The sequence below is a fragment of the Phaenicophaeus curvirostris genome, chromosome 1 (genome assembly GCF_032191515.1).
Source record: "Phaenicophaeus curvirostris isolate KB17595 chromosome 1, BPBGC_Pcur_1.0, whole genome shotgun sequence".
NCBI classification, from domain to species: Eukaryota; Metazoa; Chordata; class Aves; order Cuculiformes; family Cuculidae; genus Phaenicophaeus; species Phaenicophaeus curvirostris.
This window is the reverse complement of record NC_091392.1, coordinates 71,718,796-71,745,481: the sequence shown is the minus strand read 5'-3', so window position 1 is coordinate 71,745,481 and position 26,686 is coordinate 71,718,796. Positions and strand designations below refer to the sequence as shown.

Below are 26,686 nucleotides of genomic sequence, written 5' to 3'. Positions count from 1 at the left end.
CTATCAACATTACATTTAAGCCCTTTATATGACACAATTCTTACCATGGGAAAAAAAAATATGATCAGAAGAAACAGGTTTTCAAATAGTCAGCAAACCAAATGTGTGGTTCTAAGTAACAAGCACCCAGTTATATTTGTAGGTCCTTTAAAGAAGTGACCAGCATAGGTTTTCATAAAAAACTCAACATTTCCCCAAAAGGACAAAAAAATAAAAAGTGAGCTTTTGTTTGGTTGGGTTTCTGAAAAATGGAAGAGCGAAGATAGGAAGCTGGCTGTCTTAGTAATAATTTGGCACATTTTTTAAAAATACCTAGGGAATAAACTGGGTAAAAAATTTACTATGACTGCATGGTGCAACATGTAACTTCTCTGCTTGGAAAAATTCTTTAAAGGGTGGTGGTTTATTAAGTAAAGCTGCAACAGCTACTTTAATATGTTTAAAAATTGTCCAGATTAGAAGGAGACAATGTTTTGAGCTTCAAATACCACAATTTAAAACATCATTTGAAAAGCAACCATACTTTTAAAAACAGTTCTGCAAAATATTTTGCCCTATGGTAGCAAAACTCAGGGCATTGGTCACATAACGGAGAATAAACAAACAACAATTGTTGTTGTGCTGACACTATTACCGACATCATCTAACCACAGAATAAAAAATAAGGAGAGAGGAAACAAGTTGAAGAAATTACGATAGACAAATGGAGAAAGAAAGATGTTTATTTGAAGATGGCTGGAGTATAATTTAAAATACTTTCAAAACATATACTGTGTATGTGAAGTGATTTCTCCTTTATCAAGGAGAATAAAAAGACAGCAGCTGCTACATTTCTAGTATTACATTTGCAAAAAGGAGTTAAAAATCACAGATAAATATACCTATAGCACAACACACTAGGCTTGAAGACTATACAGTTTTTGTAACACTGTCTGTAACATAATGTAGTGAGAAATGTATTCCTATGATTTGTAATATGAAATGGAGGAAATAAGAAAAAGGCAATTAGTTAGGACTCCCTTAATGCTCCAAGATGTTTTATTTCTACTTGAATACAGTTGTGTTACTAATGTCATTTTAATATTATCCAGAATAGTGGAAATACAGGCAGAATTTAAATTTTTATCCTACAGAAACCCTTTCAAGCTTGAGGTGTGCTATCTGAAGTCTCCAACTTCCATATCATTTTAATAACTTTAATGCCAAAAAAAGCAAAAAGGGGTTGAATGAAAATATAAAAAGAGAAACACAATTTTAACAAAAAGTGGGTGGAAGCGCCTTACCAGTTTTGGGTGTCAAACTCAAATCTGTGTCAGAAGAAGAGGACTGTCGACTGTAGGACTTGGAAGGTGAAAAGGAATAGGTTTGGTTTTTCAGAGGGGTGGAGGGTCCTGATGAATGAGTATTGGGATTGGGATCTTCATTGAAGGGAATCCTGCCAGAAGAAGGTGGAAACATATTCAGTAATCCTGTGCCAAAGGACCTGGCTGACAGCAGCATGATCCAAACACCAGGATGGGATTGGGGCAGGGCCAGCAGCTATTCCTTAGGTGCGAGACTGGGGATGAGGCCAGAGGCAAAAATATGCTGTTTTACTCATTCAGCATTCTACAGATAGATGCTGATAATCTACAATGAAACAATTAAGCCAAATGAAAGGCGTGAGATGTAACAAAAAATTATATATACGCAAAAGGAAAAATTGAAAACATTTTATGGCTTAAAAATCTGGTCAAATACACAATGCTTCAAGTTAGTTTAATAAAGAAAAAATGATTTCAAATTATATTTGTGTTTATACATATTCATACATTTATGTATATACACACATATGCATTTTAAGGAAAAAAAAAAATGTTTCCTTATCCTATAGCATCAGCAGCATGCCACAGCTAAAAACAGAGCAAAGAGGAGAATCTTTATGGGAACAACTATATTGACAAACAGTTCGCTTATGCACAGATTGACTTACCTGCCCTCTAAAACCATCTCTTCCACAAACGGCACATACCCTTCCGATAACCATTTTAAAACCTAAACACCACTTTATGCCCGAAAACAACTATGAACTTGAATCAAAACGTGATTTCCTCCAGTGACTGTAGAATTGTCAATGTTCCCCAGACACATAATTCACTTTTACTTAATTTCTTAGGAAGTAAGCATGTTAAAAAGAAATTAAGAGTGTGGCTTTGTGGAAGAGACTCCAATGTATTTTCAAGAAACTAGTGCCTTTGTTTCAGCAGCTGCACAGAGTAGTTCTTCACTGACAACAGAAGGTGTCTTCACGAGAAAACGAGGGAGAAAAGATGGGTGGTACCTGCCTACACTGCCTGCCTGCCTGCACTTTGCGACCACTGTGCCTGTGGCCTGCCTCTCCCCAGCTCTTGAGTCTGAGCAGTCTCGTACCAGTGTAGATGAGAGTGGGAACAGACACAGAGAAGTTCTGAGTAAGTCGTGAGCCAGTAGCAGTGTGAATTGGGCTGTTGTGAGTCGAGCGGCATCCATGGCTTGGCGGATGAACCAGCGGAGACCTGAGAGAATTTGCAGCCAAGGTGGAAGAAAAGAAAACAATACATACAAACAGGTTGCAAAGTTATATGTTATAAATGATTACAGGGAAGTTTAGCTAGAAGAGATCTTTTATTTTAAGCAGACTCTAAGAATTTTAATTCCTAGCATGCAGGAGTCCAGATGAAGTAAAAAGAGAGAAAGGAACAGCTTAAGCACTAGCTTGTGAATGTGTAATTGACTCTTTGGCAACAGAACATCAAGTTAGTAAAGCCAAGAACAAGAAGTATTAGTTGGTTTGGGTACCTTTAAGAAATATACCCATTTTTTTTGGACTGAGGGACAATGATTCCGACAATACCCACCACCAAGCTGAACATGGACTATTTGGAGGGTGGAATTCCCACATTTTGCTCCAGAGTGAATGCTACAGATTTATTTATGAATGTTTTTTAAGTTGGTATTTACCAGGTCCACCTTTCCTTTTCGTTTTTTTTAAATCACCACTGTTATTTTATGCTAAAGTGTATCCAGAAGCTCTTTAGATGGCAATTTTTTAAAATTAAGACAAGTTAAAAAAGCGATGATTTGAAACAGAAACCAGTAATTTTGAGAAGTGAAAGGATACCAATGCCTGCACAACAAAAATGCCTAATTACTATTATAACAGCAGAACAGTTCAAGCTAATGAGATCAATAAATATTTCTGGAAATACAGGCAAAGTAGTACATTTTTTTAATGCTGTTTTACACCCCCTCACAGAAACTGTATCTCTCTACCAAGCCAAAAATAACTGATTTACCCAAGCAACAAAGCAGTAACAATCTGAAGACTGCCAGTATTTTTCTATTAATTTGCATGCACACTAAAAAATTGCATTCAAGCTGTGTTTGGCTCTGTAGATGATACAACAAAGATCAAGAAATTCTACCTCACATCATAGGAGTTTTCTCTGCAAGTACACTACTTAACTCTAACTGTTTTAAAATATCCCCACTAGTTCTGCAACAGTAAAAAGCAAAGCACACAAGAAAAGATGAGACTACTTCAGGATCATTCTCTAAACTGTCTGAATTCAACACATCTCAGTGTAAATACCCAAGCCTGACTGTACAGAATTTGGAACATCTTGATAAGAAGGTACATCATTAGAAGCCCTCACAAAAACGTTTACTGTGCACGCACAAGAGTCAAGGCAATTATCAGTTGGGAAACTGGTGGATTGTAACTCAAAGATACGTAAATACTGTTATTATATAAATTCAAAAAGGTCATATTAAGGTTCACCACCCATCTTCTAAAGAAATAACTTAAGTAAACCAACCTAAAACATTGCAAAAATGTAGACTATAAACTGAGTTGCAGATAAATGTAACTACAAAAGAAATCCAAATTCTGGGGGGAAAAAAAGAAATCACACCGGTTATGTAAAACTAAATGACTATGAAAAGAAGAGAGATGAAACTTGTTCCCCTATATTAAGTCATACTTACTCCTTCATTTCTTTGGATGGGGAGTTACATGCAGGTAAAAATGCTGACGGGTTACTTAATTTATCCAATGTGCAGGCTGTTCCTATGGCTCGCACTACCAGTCCAGACTCTCCCTCCAAATCAAAACACTGCAAATACCCAACAACAGCATTTCCTCTCATTTCAAGCACCTTCAAGCCAATCTTCCTTTGCAATTCACCTATAAAACAAAAGGTAAAATGCTTATGATTGCTGTGAACTTTCCCTATTCTTTTGGTTGGCAATTCCAAAAGCAGAGGCCAAAGACAACAAGTCAGTAACCAGGTCATAGATATAATCTGACATAATTATGCCAAGCAGCTGTTCACAACCTCTGCCTCCTATAATATAGTGTGACTTCATGATTTACATCGCTTTTTTCCTTATTCCTCCAATTCTATTCTGACTGCAATAATACCACATTATTATATTAAAAAGAAAAAAGTTACTTGATCCATGTAGCTAGATAAACTTGTTAATATTAGGTGGAAGATATCATTCCTCTTTTGACAAAATGAAAAGATTTCAATTAACAAACTGAAAAACCCTGACCATCACAAAGGTTAGCCTAACAGTCCCAACGTCAATGATGTTTAGAAATCAAGTGGAATGCAATGATCACTGCAGCTTTGTCAAAGCTGGGTTTTAGCATTAGCAGAACACGCTCCTATAGCAAACTTCATAATAGAGGCTGAAATTATGCTTGTATCGGTCTTTAAAAAGTATCTAAGGTTGAGGCAGAGTACAAAAGTTTCCAGCCGAGTGAAAACTGCTATGGATTCCATTCAAGCCAAGCTTGAGACTGAATTCTTTCCTACATGTACAACATGTAATAGGACAGATATCTATGAAACAGTTTAGGTCTTACTCACAAGATTTCTTTGGGATTCTGTAGGTGTGGCCACCAGTAACAATGACTGCAATGTGAAGCATTACACTACATGACACGAAACAACATTGCTATGAGGTCTTCTGGGTTTTTTCCTCTCAACCACTGTCATGAATAAAAAGCTAGCAGAGTACTTCCACATGTGCTACTTTATCCACTTCCAACGTTTGTGCAAAGCAAGAGATGCGCAAATGTTAATCCTCTAAACTGACACAGCAAGAGTGCTATACTAAAAACCTGATAAAGAGTAAATTCCTTTCAGTTATGAAAATATTGTTTGTTCACATTTTTCCTGACAATATCCTCTTAGTGAACATACTGAGTAACATATCCACGATGTCATTTATGTTGCCCCACTTACTGAAGATCTCCATACATCCTCGCAAAACCCAACTCACTCTTTTAGTATCTTCCTTAAAACAGAGCTGTACTTACAAGAAATCTGACATTAAAAGCTCTGTTCTCTGATAGAACTGAAATCACTACCTGCCATTCTAATGGCTATTTTTCATAATTTTTGTATTACTTATGCCTTCAATATTGTCCACTTTCATCAACTGGCTGTCTCTTGTCTCAGTGTGCAATATTCTATGGGTGTTCTGTTCTATTGGCACTGAAACAGGAGGATCGTGGTACACAACTGCTGTTTGCAAGCATCAGTAAAACTACAACAAAAGATACTTGGTACTGTGCAGACATCAACTGACTGTAATGACTGGTCTCCCCAGGAATTACAGATACATCCTGCAGAACTAAATCCAAGTCCAATAAGGAAGTATGTTTGAAAAACAATGAACCAATCTTGACTTTGAAAAGATGGCATGAGCAAGGTAAGTATTACACACAGTATCTGAGATGGTGTATATTTGTTCACACACTTTAAAGTAGTTCAAAGAGGATGGAGTAGTTTGTTAACTGAGTCAAAATTCTAGTAATACTCTTCATATAGATTAAGATCATCTTCAAGAGTTTCACAGGTTTCTTGGACCTTGCTAAAAACAGCCAACAAGAAGGACAGAAGGATGGATCAGTCATACTGACCATAAGTTAAGGCAACAGAACATTCAGAAACAAAAGACACTGTGAATTAAAAAAATAAACATAGTAACAAAAATCATACTCAACCTTGTCTTAAGCAAGTCACTTATTTAAATGGTGAATATTTTTAAAAGTAGCAATAACCATTACAGCCTACATGTTTAATACCTGACATGAGTGAAATAAGTCTCTGTCTAGCCTCATTCGATGCCCTTGGCGTACGTATCCGGTCTATCCATTGGTATTCTGGGTCTTCATTAACTACAAGCTCTTCCACAAATCCATGAATTATTACTGCTCTGTAACACTTAGGAATAGATGTAGCTGTTAAAAAAAAGCATATTAAAGACGTAAGATATGACCCTACAAGCCAAGAATTCCAAGAAAAACATAAAATTACATGTGAAAAGTGACATGAACAATTCCAGAAAGTAATCCACATGATGTTCTGTTAAAAAGTGACACACACAAAGCAGTTTTGTTCTGGGAGACCCTGGAACAGCGATAAAACTGTCCAGCATAACAGTTGCAACACGTACTACCATGAAATCTTTTCACTTTGCACCTCTTTAACAGGATATGCACCCTAAGTAACACAACGTGCCTATGCACATCCATTGAAATGCAACTTAAGAAAGGAAAGGAGGAAACAAATCAGTTAGTTGTATTTTTTTTGAAATGAGAACAGTAAAACATTATTTTAAAAAAAAAAAACAAACTAGATCATTTTCTTCATTTGCTACTGGCTTCAATGTCATCTCCACTGGGCCTAGGCAATGAGCTAGAAGGAGGACAGGGCAGGGTGGGGGGAGGGGCAGAGTTTTCTGTTCAAACAGACTTTTTTCCTCTACTTACTGCAAAAAAACTTGACTCCACAAGATGACTGCCTAAATCTGTTTAGATCATTGAAGAGATCTACTTTCACCACCACATTGATCTCCCCACGTATACCTACCAATAGAAAAAAATGAAAAATTACAAGCTATAGCAGAAATAAATACAAAACTAACCCTATTAATTACTCTCAATTACTAGTACTTACTGCGTTTTCTATTACCAATGAGAAGAAGGCACTATAACCCTGCTAAAACCGCTCAATTCAACTGGCGGCTCATGTGCCAATTGTAGCCTGGGCCAGAGGAGCAGGAAGACATCTCCTGGCCTCAGTTCTGCTGCAGAGACGCTCTCTCAGAGAAGTTTCTAGTTCTGCCCAGCCTTTAAGGCTGAAGCTATGCAAACAACAATTCTTATATACCTGCTGCACCAAACAGCTCTCTCCACTCCTTTGTCCTGTACCATAATTCAGGAAGAGCACAAAACCAGTACGTAAGTACCATGACTGTCCCAAGATATCCTTACCACAAAAGGTCATAAGCACTAACTTCTTTTAGCAAACACATGGTGATTGGAAAAGTACGTTTGGGTCTTTTTTAACTTGACTTTTGCAGCAACTATTTTAAATAGAGTGTGAAGATTTCTTCCACTTGTGACAAGTTCTATGAAAGGCATTCTGTCAAGTACTAGGTCTGAACTACTGTTCCAGAAACCTTCTCGTGCCAGAAATAACGAAAAAAGTGCCAGTAAAGCAGCTTTCCAGCTCCTGACATTAAAATTATTACAAATTTCTGACAACAATTTACAGAAATGAAGATTGTAGGAAGCAGATTACATGCTGAACAGCACGTTTTTAAATTAGCATATCTTACCATGAATGGTATCATAAATAGGAAACCATCCCGAAATAACTGTAGCTGCTTCACTATAGAGTAAAGGATCAATATCTATGTACACTTTGCCAATGGCATCATTGGCACTGTAGGTATCATGATCAAGAACTGTGATTTGGAGAGGCTCATCTTGTAGCTCTTCATCGTCCACCTAGAAACAAATATTAACATGGAATCTGAGCACGTAAAGAAAACATTCAGAGAAATACTGCTGAAAAACAAATGCAAAAAAAAAGAAAGTTGGCTGTGTACAGTGACCTGACACAGATAAAGCTGTAATTTTAACTTCCTGTACCTAAACAACATATTAACTTATTTTGATTTTACCCTTCACAGATTGGCAAGATCCTGGAACCAGATTTACCACTGGGAGAAGAACACAATCGCAAGATTACATTGAATGCAAATTTTAAAATTCCACATGATTTGTTTTAAGTCACATTCCCTAGGCTGTCTACCCATCAGCACACGGGTAGACATTTTTAAAAAAACCCAACCAAGCAAAAATAATTAGACCAAAGATAAAGCATCTCAGAGGACTACTATACTCTGAAGTTTTGATTACTGGTGCTCTCATCCTTTCAAACTGGTCAGTGGCTTAAAAGAAGACAAGACGTTTTAAACAACCCACTGCAAAAATTCAGTAATTACACATGTGCACTTTCCTAAATATATGCAATAATCCACCTACAGAAACCTTGACTAATTTTTAGGATGGACAAAGACAGTCTACAACATTTTGTGCTGAACATCACAAACCAAGAATCCAATTTGCTAAAGGCAATGGGATGACTCACGTGTTGGCAGAATTATAACATGCAGTCTTGCAAAACGACCAAACTATATACACACACTTATGGTGTCTTAAGCAGTTAGTGTTTTTCCACTCTTTCAAATGTGCAACTCTATTTTTTTTTTCCTTCAGTGCTGCTGTTTGGCCGTTTTCTTTCCCAAATCCATTTTTCCATGGAAAAAGATAGAGTTTCTGAGACTTCTGTTACTGTAAAAAAACCCAAATAACTCTTCCTGTATGAACAGCTAACCCTCTACTTATTCCACTAAGAGCATTTAAACCAGAGTGTCTCTATGTCAGACAGGAAAATTCAAAAAATACTTACTTCAAATTTGAACCATTCAGAATTCCACTGAGGATTAAGTGATTTGGGATACACATCTGTCTTAAATGTTGTATTTCCAAATTTTACCTAAAAATGTAAGTATTCCATTATGACTAATAAGTAGTAATAAATACAGAAATATATTTAATCTACACATGCAAATAATTTCAAATACATAATTCAACAAAATAAGCTCTTTTCAGTGAAAGTGGCTTTTTAAATTGATTCACATGTTTCACTAAGTAATAACTTTCCACGTATCAAAGACTTCCCATAAATATCTCTCTCCCCCCATTATTAAAATACTTTTTCTTCCTCAATCAATTGATAGGTAAAAATTTCACTTATATTGGCCACCTAATTTCACTTTGTATATTCTCATCTTCCCTTTAGAAATACTGCAAGCAAAAGTATTCTATCTAAATATTGACAGTTTATGTCATATTGCTGTTTCTCTAGGGTTTCTACACAGCTTTACTGACGTTTTATAAAAGAAATATAGAAATAAAATGTTAACATTGGTAAACTTATTTCTTGAATTTAAGAAACCTCCCCAGATACACACCAGACAATAAATGAAACTATCTAAACTAACTGCAATCTTGATACACTGGACACATACCGGGAAATTCAGAGTAGCGAAGGAAAAGCACCTTATCAGTTTTTATTCCTTTCTTAACTATAGAGAATTCCAGAAAGCACACAGGCAAAAAGGCTGGAAAGATTAGTTAGCTATAAACATCTCTCTCTCACACACACACACACACACAATCTATCTATCTCTATATATATATATCTCCCTGTAACTTTCAGTTAACTAAAGAATAAATATTCTCCACACTAGTATTGATTAATGCAGCTTCAATCATGTAACAACTTATTTTAGAAATCTCCATTTGGTCTCCATAGGAGTCTATTTTAGGATGACCTCATTTCTCCCTTAGTTTTGAAACTGAATTTCTGTGATGCTCCATGCATCAAGCAGAATGCAGCACAATCCAAGAGCCTTTTATTTCACTGCAGATTCCATTGCAAACCATTTACAAACACATGTAGTTCTCCTAACATTACCTCCTCAAATAATTAGCACTTCCACTTGTATCAAGTATCTAACAGTACTTAAATACCCACAGTTGTGGTTTTTAATTCATTCAAGATTCTTAAGAACAGAATGAGTCTGCCAATACAAAAGAAACGCTGCAGCCAAAGACAGTTGTGGATTTCAAATGCTGTTTTCTTTTTAGAAGTCTAAATGGATTTTGGAGACTAAATTTAGGCTTAGCTTTTGAAAACAGTATAGTAACTTTTAAACACTCTTGCTTGAGAATGTATTAAATGAACGCTCTAGACATTTCAGTAACATGGTGATTATTTTGCATTGATCATACCCCTGCACTAAAGAGATGCTCCTCTTAGAACATCCAGTTAATGTAAAAAGCCTAATGTACTGCAGTACTGGACCAAGAGTTCACATTGAGCTCTGTATATATAACCCTACGTCTCTCATTCAACACAAAGCTCTGTACAGCATTCGTGACCAAAGAAACAAATTAAAAAAATGGTGCGGCCTCCTACTTGATTCAATGAAGAGTAATGCTTTTCAAAAAGAAGTTACTTCAAAGTCAGCTTTAAAAGTAAAAGCCAGAGTGGTGTGAAGGCACAGGACTAAGCAAGCTCAGTAAAAAAAAAAAAAAAAAAAATCATCAAGCTATCAAAAGGTGGAAGCAGTCTATGTGCATACAGAAAACTAACAGCACTGCTACTTGGATTGCATATTCACTGCACACAGCAGGATAATGAAGTGATACTGACTCAAGTTTTAACTGAGCTACTTTATATACCAGAATGTGCCAAGATACAACAGCACAGAGCTCCACCCAATCTATTTTTACACCTTATCTAGGAAGTAAATTAGTTCCCCTGGAGCCTCAGGCAGCTATAACTGAACTTCTCCAGCAGGCAAGCTAGTTCATTAAAGCTAGACGAGGTAATCAAGCAACTACACTGCTGTCTGCTGTACAAACTTGGAAGCACAGTTTCAGAATTTGTACTAGTTTTCTCCATTTCACACATGATGACTAAGTCCAACTTATGCACAATCTGAGCCAAGTAACAGCTCTAAAGTCTTTTGTCATTTTCTTTTCTAGTTCCAGATTCATATTAGAAAATTTAACAAGGAAATTAAAGGCTAGTAACCAATTAGTACCTTAACGTTACTTCAGCTTTTCATTTTTATTTAAGTGAAAACATTTTGTACAAGTTTTCACCAACCTTACACAAAAAACTATAACAGTACTTCCAAATTCACCTGCTGCCTTGCCCACACCACATCTGGAAAGAGTAGTTCTCACAGTCTTTCTAAGTTACAGTCCTAAAAGCAAGGCCACATGTATATATTTCTTCAACCTCATCTGTCCCAAGACATTCATGCAACTGCACATGAACCCAGGCAAGCAAATTGAATTTCCTGAAAAAAATTATTTTCCTTTTTTCCTAAGATAGTCTTTTAACTGATGAATTTCCAAATCTGTTTTGCTGCACAGCTATTCAGACAGTGGAGTTGGCACAGATGGAGCATGGTTAGGAACAAGTGACCAACAGGAGAAAGCTGTTTTTCCTCAAGGAAAAACTGGCACAAAACCAGGCCAAATGAAACTCATCACAACTTCCTAATGTTGTTCTCCCTGTCTCCTAGCAGCATACATTAGAGTTGTTGTATCTGCCGACTATTAACCCAATTTAAAATTACAAGATAAGTGTTCATAAATTAAAAACTTACTGATGAAACATCTGAACCCAAACAGGGAAATAGTAAGCTAAAAGATTGCCATTCATGTAATGAGGAAACTGCAAACTATTTCAGCTCCATCTAAAGGCACATGAGAAATGCATTGGCACTTTATGACCAATTTACTGTCCCATTAAGCAATTCTCTTAGTCTCTAAAGCAAATTAAATTTTTAAACCCCAAACCAAATCAGGACTTACACACCCCAAATCTATTTTGATACCAATATCATTAGACTTCAATTTATACAGTTCCATAAAGACATTCTCTTTTGCTACCTTAACACCTGTAATGCACCAATCTTAATTGCTATTTGCAGTACAAGCATGCATTTGCGTAGCATTCCATTTTAAATACCACTTTGCTTTATCTGAGAGTATGATTTCTGAATCTATGGAATGCTACTGAAATGTTCTAAGATATTCACAGTGCAAACAATTAATTATAAACCAGTAGGATCACAACAGCTTATTTTATAATCCCTTCCTGAGAAACACCCTATATATTGCCCATTACCTATATGACTGTAAAGAAGGTTGAGGTTACATATTTCTGGTAAAATAAAGAGATTTAAACACGCAAACAATATTAAATATTTGTCCAATAAAAATCCCCTTCGAAAATATCTCAGTACTTCAAATATTTCAAATAGAAATAAGAATATTGGCCTTAAAATCAAAGCCTGTATAACTACTCTGCACTTCATATATCCAAAGATGCAAAATACTTAAACACGCTTTTACTACTTCCATCCTCCTAAGAATGCATCTATCGAATCCTGAAATGGACTTCATTTGGCTGTCATACCAGCAAGACCCATTCATTAACAAGCTGCAGTCAAGAGAAGCTGAAACAGAATGTTACTGAAATTGCCATTCAGATTTTCTGCAAGCTGCCAGCTAAAACTCACACACCTCAGGGTAAACCACAGGCTACTTTTACTGTTAATACCCACACGGGTGCCCCTCGCCTGCCTGTCCGCGGCTAGATCTGGCCCACTATCCGTCCGCAGAGGGGCTGCAGTGAACGAAGAGCTCTCGGGCCGAGCCCAGGGGCACAAGATGATATGGATTATTTTCCCTTCTTTCTAATCTTACAAAAAGACTAAACAATGTTATGGGCTAGAATATGATACTGTAAACACAAAGCATATAAACAAAATACAGTAGCGTACAGCCAAAGATAAAGTAGACATTGATTTGCTATCCATCCTCCAGCCAGCTGCATGTAGGCTCACTAATACAGCATTTTCTCTCTCCACCTTGTTTGAAAGTTATCTTTGAAACATTTCACATTGTTGTTAGCATTCATCATATCCAAGTAAATTATAAATAGGCTAGATGCATGTTTCTTCCTCATGCATCCTCATGCATCCTCGTTTGAGTGCAGTACTGCAATGAGGCCGCTCCCAAGGCAGGAAAGGAGCAAAAAGCACAGACCCAGGAAGGGAATCCAAAAATCAGACAGCAGCTGCGACCCCCACCACCACCTCATCGCCCTGACCGCGGGGTCCGAGCCGGTGGGGCTGCCCTCCTTCCCTCCACACACGCAGATAGACACAGACACAGGTGCACAGACACACACTCACAAACACATTCAACACCCTTCCTATACAGATACAGACACACAAGACACACACACAAGACACACACACAAGACACACACACAAGACACACACACAAGACACACACACAAGACACACCCCGACCCGGAGCGCCCCCTCCCCTCCCGCAAACCTCCACGAAGGCGTCGGTCAGGTCGCTAGCGCGGTCCATCACCGGCAAATGGCGCCCCGCCACGATTTTGACCTTCAGTTTCCCCGGCATCTTTCCTCGCCCTCCTCCTCTTCCCCGCCGCTGCAGGGAGAAAACAACAGCGCGTGCCCCATGGACCGGAGCGGGGGGGTGGGAGGGGTGTGAGGCGGGGAGCGCATGCGCCGCGGCGAGCAGCACTGCCCCTCCCGGGAACAGCTCCTGGGCGCATGCGCTACTCACCGTGTCACCGCCGCGGACGAGCGGCACAGCGGGACCGGGATTGGGGCCGGGAGCGGGCGGCCCTCCCCTCCGCTCCCCCCGCCCGGCGCGGCCCCACCGGTACCGCCCTCCCCCCCCAAGATGGCGGCGAGCTCGCTGGAAGTCGAACGCCGACTCCTCGATGGGTTCCGCGCCTTTAGCGCGGCGGCGGCGGCGCCTCCGGGGGAAGTCGGGGCGCCTGAGCGCCGAATCATCGATGGGCAGCGGTAGAACGGGGCGGGGCCGCCACTAGCGCCCCCGCGCGGACGGGTCCCTGCCTGCAGCCTGCCCCGAGCGGGGGGCTGATCCCGCCGGGGGCTTGAGGAGCCGTGGAAGGAGAGGCTGGGAACGCGTGTGCATCTATCCCGACTGCCCAGGAAGCTGCGGATGCCCCATCCCTGGAGGTGTTGAAGGCCAGGTTGGATGGGGCTTGGAGCAACCGGATCCAGTGGGAGGTGTCCCTGCCCGTGGCAGCGGGGTTGGAACTGGATGATCTTCAAGGTCCCTTCCAACCCAAACCATTCCGTGATCCCCAGGAGCTCGGTGGAAGAGTCCCGTAACGGATTTAAACCAAACCCCGTGGTTTTGGGGTTTATTTCCCTTAATCAAAGACAAACATTTGCAGTATTTGAGGGATTATGAATAGATTAAATGGAATTTAGTTATCAGAAATAGGATTTTATATAGTTATTGGAGCCAGGTTTTGACTTTTTGATGCCTGAAAAGCTCTTTGTTTAGGAACTGGGGCTGTGGAAGGTTGGGGCAATCCAAAGGAGCAAGGTGGCCAGGAGACGCGTCAGGTGGGTACCTGTGTGGGGGTGCCCGGCAGCGCAGAACCAGGGTCTCTGCGAATCCCTGGTACCGCTGGCCTGGTTGTCAACAGGAATATAAAGGAGCCCTTGTGTTTTAATTAAGCAGTCCCCAGGTGTTGAGCCAAATAGTAGATCTGGTTGGATTATTTTCCCTTCTTTCTAATCTTACAAAAAGACTAAATAATGTCATGGGCTAGAATGTGATACTGTAAACACAAAGCATATAAACAAAATACAGTAGCGTGTGGCACAGCCAAAGATGATCTAGACGTTGATTTGCTATCTGTCCTCCAGCCAGCTGCATGTAGGCTCACTAATACAGCATTTTCTCTCTCCACCTTGCTTTGAAGTTATCTTTGAAACATTTCACACTGTTGTTAGCATGCATCATATCCAAGTAAATTATAAACAGGCCAGATGCATGTTTCTTCCTCGTACATCCTCGTTTGAGTGCAGTACTGCAATGAGGCCGCTCCCAAGGCAGGAAAGGAGCAAAAAGCATAGACCCAGGAAGGGAATCCAAAATCAGAAAACATGCTGCTAGAGTTTTAGGTTAGACCAGAAACATGATTTTTTTAATGGAATCTCCTGATTTCACTTGCTTAAATGTTGTTTTGGCACACATAATCGAGCAGTTACAAAGCACATGAACTGAATATTTCATTTGGATAAGACTGCACTGGAAAGCATAAGCTAGCAATACAGCAGATACATTCTAATTGTTAAGGGCGTTTGGGCTGTGGCATCAAATTAAAGCTAGCATGAAACTGAACTCCCCGAAGTGCACACGGTGTGGTGGCTAGGTCCTTAGCACTGTTTCACCCCAGAGATGGGCAACAGGTCCTCTACATTATTTGTTAACATAGGCTCTCCTGTGTCTTAAATTCCCTATTAGTGTAGGAAACCAGAAGAAGAAGATGGGACTACAAAAACATTCTCTGTTGCCCGTGTCGGGAAGAGCATAGCTTGGCCTTCAGTACTTGGTGGTGTAGTACTGATCTATAGCCCAGGATTTATGGAGTGTAAAGTAAGTTCTTGACTGCAAACAAGTAAAAAGCAACATAAAAGTAAACTTTATCATATCTTTTCTGGCAGAACACTTGTTTCTTTGCTGCTTTAGGTAGCTGTGTTACAATGCAACAATCACTAGGAAACACTGTGTGGTTACTGCAATTTTAAAGCATGTCTTGTAATACGCAGAAAACTTTTTCAGGTTATAAGGACACAAATCCTTGAAAAAAGCATTTCTTTAATTTGCAAAAGGACACGAATGTAGTTTAGTTCTGTCTATTTAGGGTAGGTAGCTCGACCAAACACGTTTGTGATGCTAGGGTCTTCCTAAACCCTTCTTTAGTCACCGAGCCAAACTGAACTCCAGAGCTCGTTATTGTCCGCGGAAGATTGGGACAATTTGCCTGACTAATGGCCTGTTAATTCAGTGAATACCGAGCTAAATGTACCGCCTTGTTACATGCAATAGCTACAATTAGGGACACTCCTCAAACAATTAAAGCATTATTGTAGCAGATGCTTGCTCAAAGGGGAACATTTAAGAGAATATTTAACACGGTATGCTCTTCCAGGCAAGGTCTTGTAAACCTGCGGTACTCCTGACTTTTAAGGACCTCTTTTAATCTTCCCAGATAGACCACCTCAGTGCTTCTTATTCTCAAAATTTTTAAAAAGATTTTTCTAAAGTTAAAATGGAGGGGGGAAAGAGGTGGGGAGTTGTGATGAAATACAAATCTGTTCTTGTCTTTTCCACTGAACCTAGAGAACAGATTATCCCTTTAGAAACAGAAGACTCTTACTGGATTAAACTAGTAATAACTGGTACATATTCTTTTAAGTAATCTTTTGTTGTTGTTTAATTTATAGCATCTGGGCCAAAAAGGATCCAGCAGTTATCTACCTGCTTTGGGGAAAAGTAACTCCTTTTTATTCTAAATTTACAAATTGATTTCACTTGTGGTCTCCTATTTCTTGTATTATGAAAGAGAAGGAATGATTGTTCCCTTTATTCATGCAAAGCTTTTTATGGATTTTTTTTTTAATGGACTTGCCATCTAACTTTTTTTTTAATTGACTTGTTTGAAATAAGTAACTATATTTTTTTTCAATCTTCATAAGTCTTTTTTAGTACCTCTGAACATTCTTTTAAATTTCATCTGAAGATACTCTGAATATGCCATGTTGTTTTGGTTTGTTTGGTTGGTTTGGTTTTTTTACAGTGCAGTATCTCAAGCAGGAAATAAAGTTTCAGGGAAGCTTTACCAGTGTTGCTTAGTGAACGTTTCACTCTCTCTGGGATTATGAAATACAGGGATTAATGCAACATTTCTTTCTCAAATTCTGTCTAGGGATCCAGCTTTTCAGTGGAAGATTTTAGTAGTCAAAGGACTAGAAATGAGAAAAATGCCTGTTCTGGAGAACCAGTTCAAATCTGGTTTTTAAGATACTTGGAAGAATCAATTAGATATGATTTAATGCATTAAGAAACCTGCTTGGTGTATTATACCTGGCTTAGGGCTGAGGATTTTCTATACTGGCAGAATGAGGCCTGTCTTCATAAATTAGTATGTTACTGAACATGTTGCATTCCTGTTCTTTATGGCCAGCAGGGACTTTCAGAAAGTGAAAGGTAGAAGGGACTTGGCTGAAAGTTTTGTCAAAGCCCTAGAATATATGAAGTATTCGAGGCATCTAAAATAGCATTAAATGGTTTAGGCAAATGATGTTCAATATAATGGATATACTTGACACTAAAGCAATAGTATGTTACATTCTCCATAGTATTCATGCCAGAAGACCACAGAAAATTTTAAGAGGTGTATATTCATTATATGGAGAAAATATAAGATGTGACATCTGACTTTGCTCTTTAGTACCCACTTTGCTTCTTGCTGAGGTTTTTCCCTTCTGCTTACAAGAGATGTTTTAGCTGATCATGTCATGTTTCAGCAAGATAACAAGAGTGATATGCTTAAATAACAGCATTATCTTATTTGAGCAAACATTGTCATGTGTTAAATGACATTGTAATCAAACTTCACAAATTAGGAATGTTGCTAATTACTATACTGAAGACATCTTGTATGGAACAGTGAGTAACATAAAAATTGGAGAGTTCTGTGTGGGGAGGCTGGGAGATTTTACCATGTAAGTGTAAATATCCATGTATCCCTTCTTTTCCGGTTGTTGTAGGTATGATAGGATTTTGGCTTGTGCTTTCTTTTCTGCTTAACTGCTGGCTGAGTGCATGCCTGAATTTCCAACAAAGAGATTTCCTTTGTTATAGATGTGTGTATTGAACCCTTAACTTAGAAATTGGTGCTCCAAAGAAAAGAGTTTCCCTGTAACTTCCATCTGCTGATGCATCACTTCAGGGTAGGTTTCCGTTATATTCACTTACTAGCTGCCTTCAGCATACAGATTAGAAGATGGTGGTCTAGGCTTTCCTCAGGTTTTAACAGGACCTGAAATGTGATGGACTGTGTCCTAACCCTAGGGGAAAAGATGCTTTTAGATTATGTTGCATTGAGCTTATTTGAACAAAAATGAATTAAAAGATTTTTAGTTTGTTAAAACACACTGAAGATGCTTTATATTTGCTTTTGCCTATTCGCATTCACAGAATATTCTGGCTTGATCTCTGCTGCAGTTACTGTGATAAGTAGTTGCAACGGGAGTCTTTGTCAGCTGTTACCGACAAAGAACCTCTCTGGTGCCAGTTTTTGATTTGTAGAGAAGTTCTTTGTAGAATTATGTGTTTTAAAGCAATCTGGCTGAAATCTGCAGGACACCGATCCAAAAATATTTTTAATAATGCTCAGAGGGGTCCTATATCCAGAGTGATATATAGTTATATATATCCTTAATAAAGGACCCCTGCATCCCAGAAAAAAAACCCAAACAATTTCTGCTCTATGTGTGCTATGCTATATATGGTCCACTACAAGGATTTAGATAGGGGCAAAACCTTGATTGCTACTGTTTATTATTGCCTGTATGTGTTTGATGTGGCATTGCATCCCTAATTACTCTCAGCTTAAAAGATACAGAGAGAAATCTTGTCCTGAAGTGTGGGTAGAACTCCGTAACTCGGGAAGATTTCTAAAGCAGGTATGTTTTATTTTGACATGCCAGGTCCAAGGGGGATAGCTCCTCCCAGCTTGCACACCAACAAAGGGGTCACTTATTTATTAAACTAATGCATGTATATTCATTAAATTTCCTGGAACAGGTGTATATATTGTAATAATTTTCTGGAATTTATTAAGTTCCCTCCCTTTGGCACACGCGCCCTGCCCTCTGGTGGTCTTGGGCTGGGGGCTTCTGGAAGAAGGCTAGCAGTCTTCTTCACAGTGAACTTTTCAGCTTTACTTCTTGCACACACTCTCAGACAGCTTGGGCACCTCTTCAAGGTTGCATCTGGTCTTAGCTGGTTCTTCTTCCTCCTATCCTGGTCCTAATGAATTCTTGTTTCTCTTATCATTGTGCTAGTCTTTATTAACTGGCCTAATTGGTTAGGCACAGGCAACAGATGTTCATTATTAAGAACAAAATGTGCTTCTGTGAGTGAAATAGCTACTGTAAGACTTAAACAATCAAAGCATTGTTATAATACAAGTGAAATAGCTACTTAAAAACTTAAAATAGGAAAGCGTAGCAAAACATGTTATAAGCAAAATAGTTAATTTAAACTTAAACAAAGAAAGCATGGCTAAACATGTTATAATGCCCCTCTCCAGTCTCAATAAAGTCAGCACGATGAAACACACTTACTGAAATGAAGACATGGGTTTTATTATGAGCTCCTGGGAAGAGCAAGTCTTCATTACTGAGGTGTCTGATTTACGCTGGAGCAGCTCACTGTAGTTAGCCTTTTTAAACAGAAGATTAAGATCAGTATTGATGCCTATTGCTACCTGTCTGAACAAATTCCTGCTATCATAAGGAGTCTTTATTATATAAGGCATGATAAGGAAAGCATGGTAGTCTGAGTAGGACAAATTACAGCCGGAGATATGTACATGTGACTAATGGAAATGAGAGTTAATCATTAAGCAAATTATCCAAGATAGGCATTTCTTAATTACTTGTCATTGAGACCTCTTAGAATCTGTAGTTCCCATCACTAAGACTGCAATTTTTTTGTTGAGCTGGGAGTGAGAACAAAAAACAAAAGGGTTCGTGGCCTTACAAGGATGAGCAGTATGTGTAGTTGGAAAGTGACTGTGGGTAAGCTCCAATCTGCCATTATTGTCACCTCATTGTCACTCCCTACTTCTCCCCTCCTTCCTTTCCCCTCTTCTTCCCTTCTCCCTCCCTCTCTCCCCCTCCCTCCCTCCCAATGCAAAACAGGTGGAGAGCAGAAGGGAAGGGACAGCAGGTGAAAGAACTGCAAAGGCAGTCAATCAGAAGTGGCAACTTAGTGCTTGAGTTCGTTTTGACTCTCAGTTACTTGGGTGTTATAGGCTCAGTTTTGCTGACTTTATCCTGCTTCGACTAAAGCTGCATCTCTCAATAATAGTTTTTTATTTTGAAGCTGTAACTACTAGAGAAAAATCAGATGATCATAATAAGTGCTTTCCCGAATGGAATTAAAGTATGTGATACGAGTAGTGGTATACACAGGTGGTTTACTTTTGCCCTGAATCTAATCAAAGTCATTCCCAGACTAACAGAACTAAGTTCAGCTGACATTAGTAATATATTATAAAGTAGTCTATTATTTTATATCATACAGAAACAGCATGCAGAACTTATTTGGATATAGTGGCTTGGAATTAATTTTCAGAGGTAAACATTGTCAGGAAATTCAAATACTGTGCCTGTGATACAATGGGAAGTCAGATCCAGATAAACATGCTAATATCCTATAATATGTATATTTTTAAAAAGCTTATCCAGTGAAAACTCTTTAATTGTAATGATATTATAAAATATCATTCCCATGCAGGTCTTGCAAACTGAATAAAACCTGGTTGTCCTTTAAAGAAAAACAGAAAGGAAGTATTATTCTCCAGGCTTACTTTAAGAGGGTAAAAATAAGGCCCAATATGTCTTAGTCCTAAAATTGTATTTCTGAATTGTTTATATATGCTTGTTTCCTGGATATCAAATTAAAGTATTTCCTTTATAAAAAGAGATTTCAAGGGTTCATATGCTTTTGAATGTGATATTTTTTCCAACGATCTACTTGAGTCAATCTTCTGTTGACTTCAGTAGTTTGGGATTTGGTCCATATCAAACCGCTCATAAGAACAGAGCACCATCAAAATATTCCATTTCATGCTATTACTGCTGTATGGAAGGCCTCAATTTCCATATAGACTTAAAAGTCTATATCTGTGGATAAAATAAATATTCAGTAACACAGGAATGTATGCAATTACCTACTGGGAGAATCAAACAACTGGATCTGATGTCATGTTCTCAGCTAGTAATTGGATATCATTTATCTTTCTTACAGTTCTGTGAGGGAAATAACTTTGCATATGACTGTGCATTTTATGAGCAATGAGTGGCAATGGCACAATCAGGATACCACTTCACTGAGATTGCAGGAGAATCCTGTGTACATGTGTTCTAACAACGATATTTAGTTACAAGCAGCGCAGTAATAGCTATTCAGAGTGGTTCACGCTTACAAAACCCTACTTAATTACTCAGCACCTAGGTAATAATTTAATTAAATGTAATTGTCAGCAGAATAATTTATATCATTAGAAGATAATTAGTCCTTCAGTAACACTTTCAATATTTCTGCACTTCATCCTTTTGAGTTGAGACAAAGAAATTAAATATTTAATGGTGATGGTAGTATGTATTACGCTTAGACAGTTATTATAAAAGGTTATATTTGCTGGGGTTTTTTTCATTCTGCATAACATCATTGGTATTTTCGCTCCCTTTTTCCTGTATAAATGTAATAGATTGTTACTTTAGATCCCATCAGAAAACATGGAAATATTAATGAATTTGTATATTTATATATAGAAATTGCTGTCAGGATCAAAGATGATGATCCTGAAATTGTGAAGTAGGTTAATGCTTGTTATAGCTATGATCCTTGTAGTTTGTTTCATCAACAGCTATAGCACAGGCAGCAAGATTACATGCATACTGCTCTGCAAGTCTGTGTCTTGGAGGAGACTGTTTTAAGTATAGTAACTCTGCATAAACTATCTATAGAGTAGTCTTCAAGATCCTTCACAAGATATGCAAGTTATTTCCTGGTGCATTAAAGAGATTAAATTGGATTACAATCAAAACAATAAATCTTTGTATCCTAAAACGTGTTCTAAAATGTGGAATGAATGCAGTTCTTAATAACCATGTGATGCTTTTGCTTCTTGTGCTCCATTTGGAATAGACATGATGATGTGAGTTATTAAACATTAAAGGTTTTTTATGTATAAACAGTAAAAACACCTTAATGAAGCAAATTCACTGAGCTTTGTTTTCAGCAGCATGTGAAGACCTATATTCAGCTTCTTACTAAAGTGTATATTTGATGATATTTGCTGGCAAAACATCTGACACTGAGGGTTTCACATTGTTTATTTTTAGAGTTTAACTCTCATGCCCAGCCACAGGAGACAGAGGCGCTACCGATCTGAATTCTGTCTCCTCCATTAATTAGTATGCGGAAAGCAGAAAAACTAGGTTCCGAACTCAGGCTGGTAAGGTTAGGCACTTAAACTATAAACCAAAAGTAGTATCCTTCTAACCCACTTTACATCACCATTCAATTTGTTGTGAAAAGTATGTTCTACTGCTGCAGAAAATGTCAGTCAAGCTCAGCTGAGCAAAGCAGTCATGACACATCGTGTGGAAACAGCAGGGAGAACTGTGATTGCTATGAGATGAAGCACTTCACAAGCTAGATAGAAAAACTCTGCCTACAGGCATACAGTGATGGGGAAAAAGATGAACAAGTAGAAGAAACTGTTCTCATCCAGAGCCCTCAGGGAAAGGGGGTGGATGGGACGACCCAACCAGAAGTCCCAAGCGCATTTTATGTTTTCTGCTGAGAACATGCATTGTGGCTTTCCTGATGTGGTGTGGCAGGAGAAGAGTGCTGCTGCTACAGGATTTGGGACTCTGAGATGTAGCAGCTCTTGGTGGTCTCAGTGATAAAAACTTAAGCTGAATGTGAAAGCACAGAAGTCCAAAATAGAAAAGAGTTGTCCTAGCCATGGCTAATGGGTTATTGGAGCAATCAAGATGACTACTTGTATCAATGCAAATTTTTTTTTTTTTTTGTCTGTAACAGTCACATCGCTGTTATTGTATGCATCCCTCAGTTCCCCGAGGGTCAGAAGGAAGTCTGTTCACAGAGAAAGCATAGAAGTTGAAGACTTGCAGGATTACTGGAGCCCCGCAAAACACACTCTTCAAAAGAATCCTGACTTATATATAGCGCTGGATATGTATAACTGTATTATGTGGAGTGGAAAGGAGAGAAGATGGATGGTCTCGGTACTGACCCATTCTTTATTACTGTGAATTAATCCAGTTCACTCTTCATTGCTAGCCATTAAGTAGATGCTTTATTACCTTATTTCTTAAGTAGAAATGCTTGCAGAGTAAAACTTGGCTAACTGAAGTTGGATCCTGTCATCTGTGCTTGTTCTCTGAGTACTATCTTCATTCCTGACAGAGTTGTGTTTGATACTGCCTTTGACATTGTTAGTGGCAATTTATGGAGCTTTTGAAATGTGAGGACAATGTCTTCAAACTGCCTTCAAAGTACAAAAATTCTCATTTATCAGGCTTGTTCTGCCTTTCTCTCCTTTTATGTAAAGGAGAATTATGATCATAACCTTGGACTGTCTTGATAGCAGCTGAGGGAGGTACTGCTTTGATTTTATTAGCAAATATGATTATGAACAGCACAACTTAAGAAATATATGCTAAATACATCACTCAATTAAATGTTATGAGTCTGTAAAATGACTGAGCGTCTTCCAATGCATAAAAGTTAAATGCAGACTTTAATCAGGCAAGCTGGGAGATTGGGGTTACAGCAATGCAGGCAGGGGCAATGGCATCATCCACCAGGGTGCAGCCCCACCACACCCCAACAAGAACTGAGTGAGTCCAGTGATGGTAACAAGGGTCAGTCAACAGTCTGGTAATTCTAGTTAAGTCTATAGTGGTGAGGTAGGTGGACAGTCAAGACAAGGTGGTGAGGTGAGGCCATAATCTGCAAGGCTGGAAGCAGTTAGCCCACCAGAGCTCTCAGACAAGGACTAAGGAAAAAGCAAGGGTAGGGGCCTTGAGGCATCACCCAGCTCCTTGCCTGGGAGGAGGATGAGGGTGGCAGAAGCTGCAGGGGCCTCAGGTGAGACTTTCCCCCCCCACTCACATCTTTTTATAGAAGCTGTACAGCTGTGGCATGTTAGTGCTCATCTTGGACACTGGCAGCTAAAGCCTGTGGGGTAGAGGTGGAAAGGATTGCAAAGGAGGGTGGGTACAAGCTGGTGAGGGCCCTTTGAGCTGGTGTAATTGTGTTGTGTTCAGTGCTCTCATAAGGGTATGCTATTAAGGTTAGAAGTTAAGGTAAGTAGGCTGCTGGGGGTTACTAAAGCATTAGGCATGCTAGGAAAATTCTGCAAAATTAAAAAAAAAAATCTGTTTTAATACAAAATAAGGAGATACATTGCTGTATTTTTAAGGAGAACAAAAAAAAATCTCTACAGTGGTTCAGAATAGTTTTCACATACACGAGTATGTGATTGCCATCCCATAAGAGCTGTATCTTGCAGTTAAGGCTCTTAGAGTAGGAGAGATCTCTGCTGTCTTGCCATTACCAAGTGTAAGGACTAAGAATAGACCTGCCTTGGCTAATATTAACAGTCCAAAAGAGGTAAGGAGAAATAACAGTATTCTAGTACATCCACCCCAATTTTTAAACACGTTCTCTAATTTTGTGTCTGAATTTCATGCTACAAGTCTTGCAGTGTCACACAACTGACTGAAGAACATATGAAAGCCTGCTGGTTTTCCTGATTTTGTTGCTGTGACTCCTGAACCCACCACAGAACAAAGGAAAGCGAGGTTGATATAACTGGTTTTCAAAAACAAGCCTCAATGTAGTTTTTGTGAAGGTCAACCAGTCCAAGAATTTGTTGCAAAACACAGCTGTGAACAATGTGAAGATGATACTTCGAATTTTGGAAGGCCTAATTCTCATACAGCTTCTGAATCCCTATAGAGTTAACTGCTGTCACCTGTAGTATCATATTTTATCTGTGGCCTTCCTTTCCAGTAATTTTCCATTTATGTCAGAGATTATCTCAATGAACTATGCAAGTTTCGGTGCATTGAATCAACAGATTAATCACTTCATCAGCCTTCACTTCATTTTGGAGGATTGTTTTGAAATTAGGACAGACGTAATATTATTTTAACCTTGTTGTTTGCATGTGTGGGGAAATGGCTTGATGGCATTGATCCTTCTAGTTTAAAAAGCACAAATTGTCTCAAATAACATTTGGGACCTATTTCTTGTGTTATATGCTGTGTAAGATCTTGCATTACAAAAACATGCACATAGTGAGTGCTTAGTTTAGCTTTTTAAGTGTCACTGAGATAAGACAGGGTGTGAGCTATCACAATAGATGAGTTATACCGCAGATGGTCTTTTTGAATTCACTTACAGCTACTGATACAGGATGGGTAGCTGGTGTGGTGGAAGTACTTGTAGTGCTTCTAGAGTAGGTGGCCAAGGGGGAAACTCTCCTGAAAGCATACAGATTATTTTCCATGGGCAGTAATTCTAATGCTTGTGTTAAGTGTTTGAGATGCACTTGCTTTATCTGTTTGATCATCATGTACTCTAATGATTCCTCTGAGCCAGGAATTCTTAGCTTGGTGCCTTAGACAATCCAAAGCATGGGTGAGTATTATAAGGCTCAGGCAAAATCTGTTTGCGAGCGGTGCTGCTAAGCTGGGGGAACTAACAGAAAAGTGCAGAAAGGATAATGACTCCCCCAGCAATTTTAGATATTTGCCTGTATGTTGTAATTCACGTCTTGCAAGTTTTCTTGCTCATTGATGCTTGTTAGATAAGCATATAAAATTGTGTCCGTGGAAGCTTTTTGTTATCTGTATGTAGCAAAGAAGTTACAGCACAGTCTTTCAGATGCAACCTTTGCACCTGTGATCTTTTCCAGTGTCAAACTGAAGCTTCATTATCAGAGCAGTCTGTTACAGAAGTTATGTTTCAAATCTAACTGTGATATTGAATGGCTGGCAGAGGAAAGGGAACCTTCAGCTCATAAACCAGATATGCGTCACGATTTCATTTTACGATCTTAGTGACTGTATACATTTTTCTTTGGTGTAGTCAGTGAAAAGTACTTTGGTACGTGGTCAAATGCAATCCTCATTCACAGCTTTGTTAACTGGCAACGTCTAAACTGTAATGAATGAAATCGAGTAGTTGAAGTTGATGCAGATGAAAAGTAATATGGAAAAGAATGATGCTCTTTTAGCCACATTAGCTAACCATATGGTCAGGTATGGAAAAGTATCAAAACTCATAACCAGGGGTGGGCTAGGTGTAGACTGGGTTGTGCTTCTGTGCCTAACCCTTTTCATTCCAAATGGCCACAAGTGAAAACAGCAGGAGGCTGAATTTAAAGTATAGCTAACTAGTTCTTGTTCTCCACTTCCCTCTCTGATGAGAATAAACACACAAGAATGCCTGGTATTTCTTAGAGATAATATACTACCCTACATTAAAAAGCTCATTATTGTTGATTCAGTATCAAAGAGGACAGAGTTATTAATTTTCTTGTGATTTATCTATGCTTGTTGCTTTGTTTTAAGATTTCTTCTCCCTGTTACTCATATCTGAAGGTTGTTTCAGAACCTCATGCATAATTAGAAATTTCCTACTAGAATGTCAACAGCAGTTTATGCCTATTTTGCATGTACTACTATTATTTTTTTAGCTTAAATGGACCTTTTCCCTTTAGGATACATCTGTCCAGAAACTTGTGTGATGAGTAGTTCTGCCTACACACAGCTTTTCTTGTCTGAGATGAAACTAGCCAAGATCCAGACTCCTCTTATAAGAGAATGGGAGTCTCCATTTATCTGATGATGTTGTTATTCTTTATCCATACCTGTTCCATTTTTTTAACATATGGGACCAGAACTGGATATGGTACTTCAGATGAGGCCTCAACAGTGCTTTGTACTATAATCGTCCTAGTTCTGTATCCTATCTATCTCTGTATTTGTAAGGGGCCCCAGGTGGGTC

General features: G+C 38.7%; 1 protein-coding gene across 27 annotated transcripts in view; it reads right to left on the bottom strand.

Moving 5' to 3' along the window:
* The window catches only part of C2CD5 (C2 calcium dependent domain containing 5), a 60,450-nt gene extending 46,972 nt beyond the window's left edge, over positions 1-13,478 (bottom strand). For 17 of the 27 annotated variants that reach the window (XR_011337886.1, XM_069862430.1, XM_069862439.1 and 14 more), the window contains exons 1-7: positions 13,319-13,478; positions 8,796-8,882; positions 7,657-7,828; positions 6,806-6,901; positions 6,119-6,274; positions 4,006-4,204; positions 1,284-1,435 (exon numbers count right to left, since the gene is read on the bottom strand). Coding sequence is in view for 26 of the 27 variants with exons in the window: in XM_069862430.1 (XP_069718531.1) it covers positions 1,284-1,435; positions 4,006-4,204; positions 6,119-6,274; positions 6,806-6,901; positions 7,657-7,828; positions 8,796-8,882; positions 13,319-13,408 (952 nt within the window). In the remaining variant the exon portion in view is untranslated. Of the gene's footprint in view, positions 1-1,283; positions 1,436-2,409; positions 2,535-4,005; positions 4,205-6,118; positions 6,275-6,805; positions 6,902-7,656; positions 7,829-8,795; positions 8,883-13,318 lie in introns of those variants that run through there. The other 10 variants (XM_069862535.1, XM_069862552.1, XM_069862566.1 and 7 more) reach the window with 2 other exon arrangements.
* Positions 13,479-26,686: the final 13,208 nt, after the last annotated feature.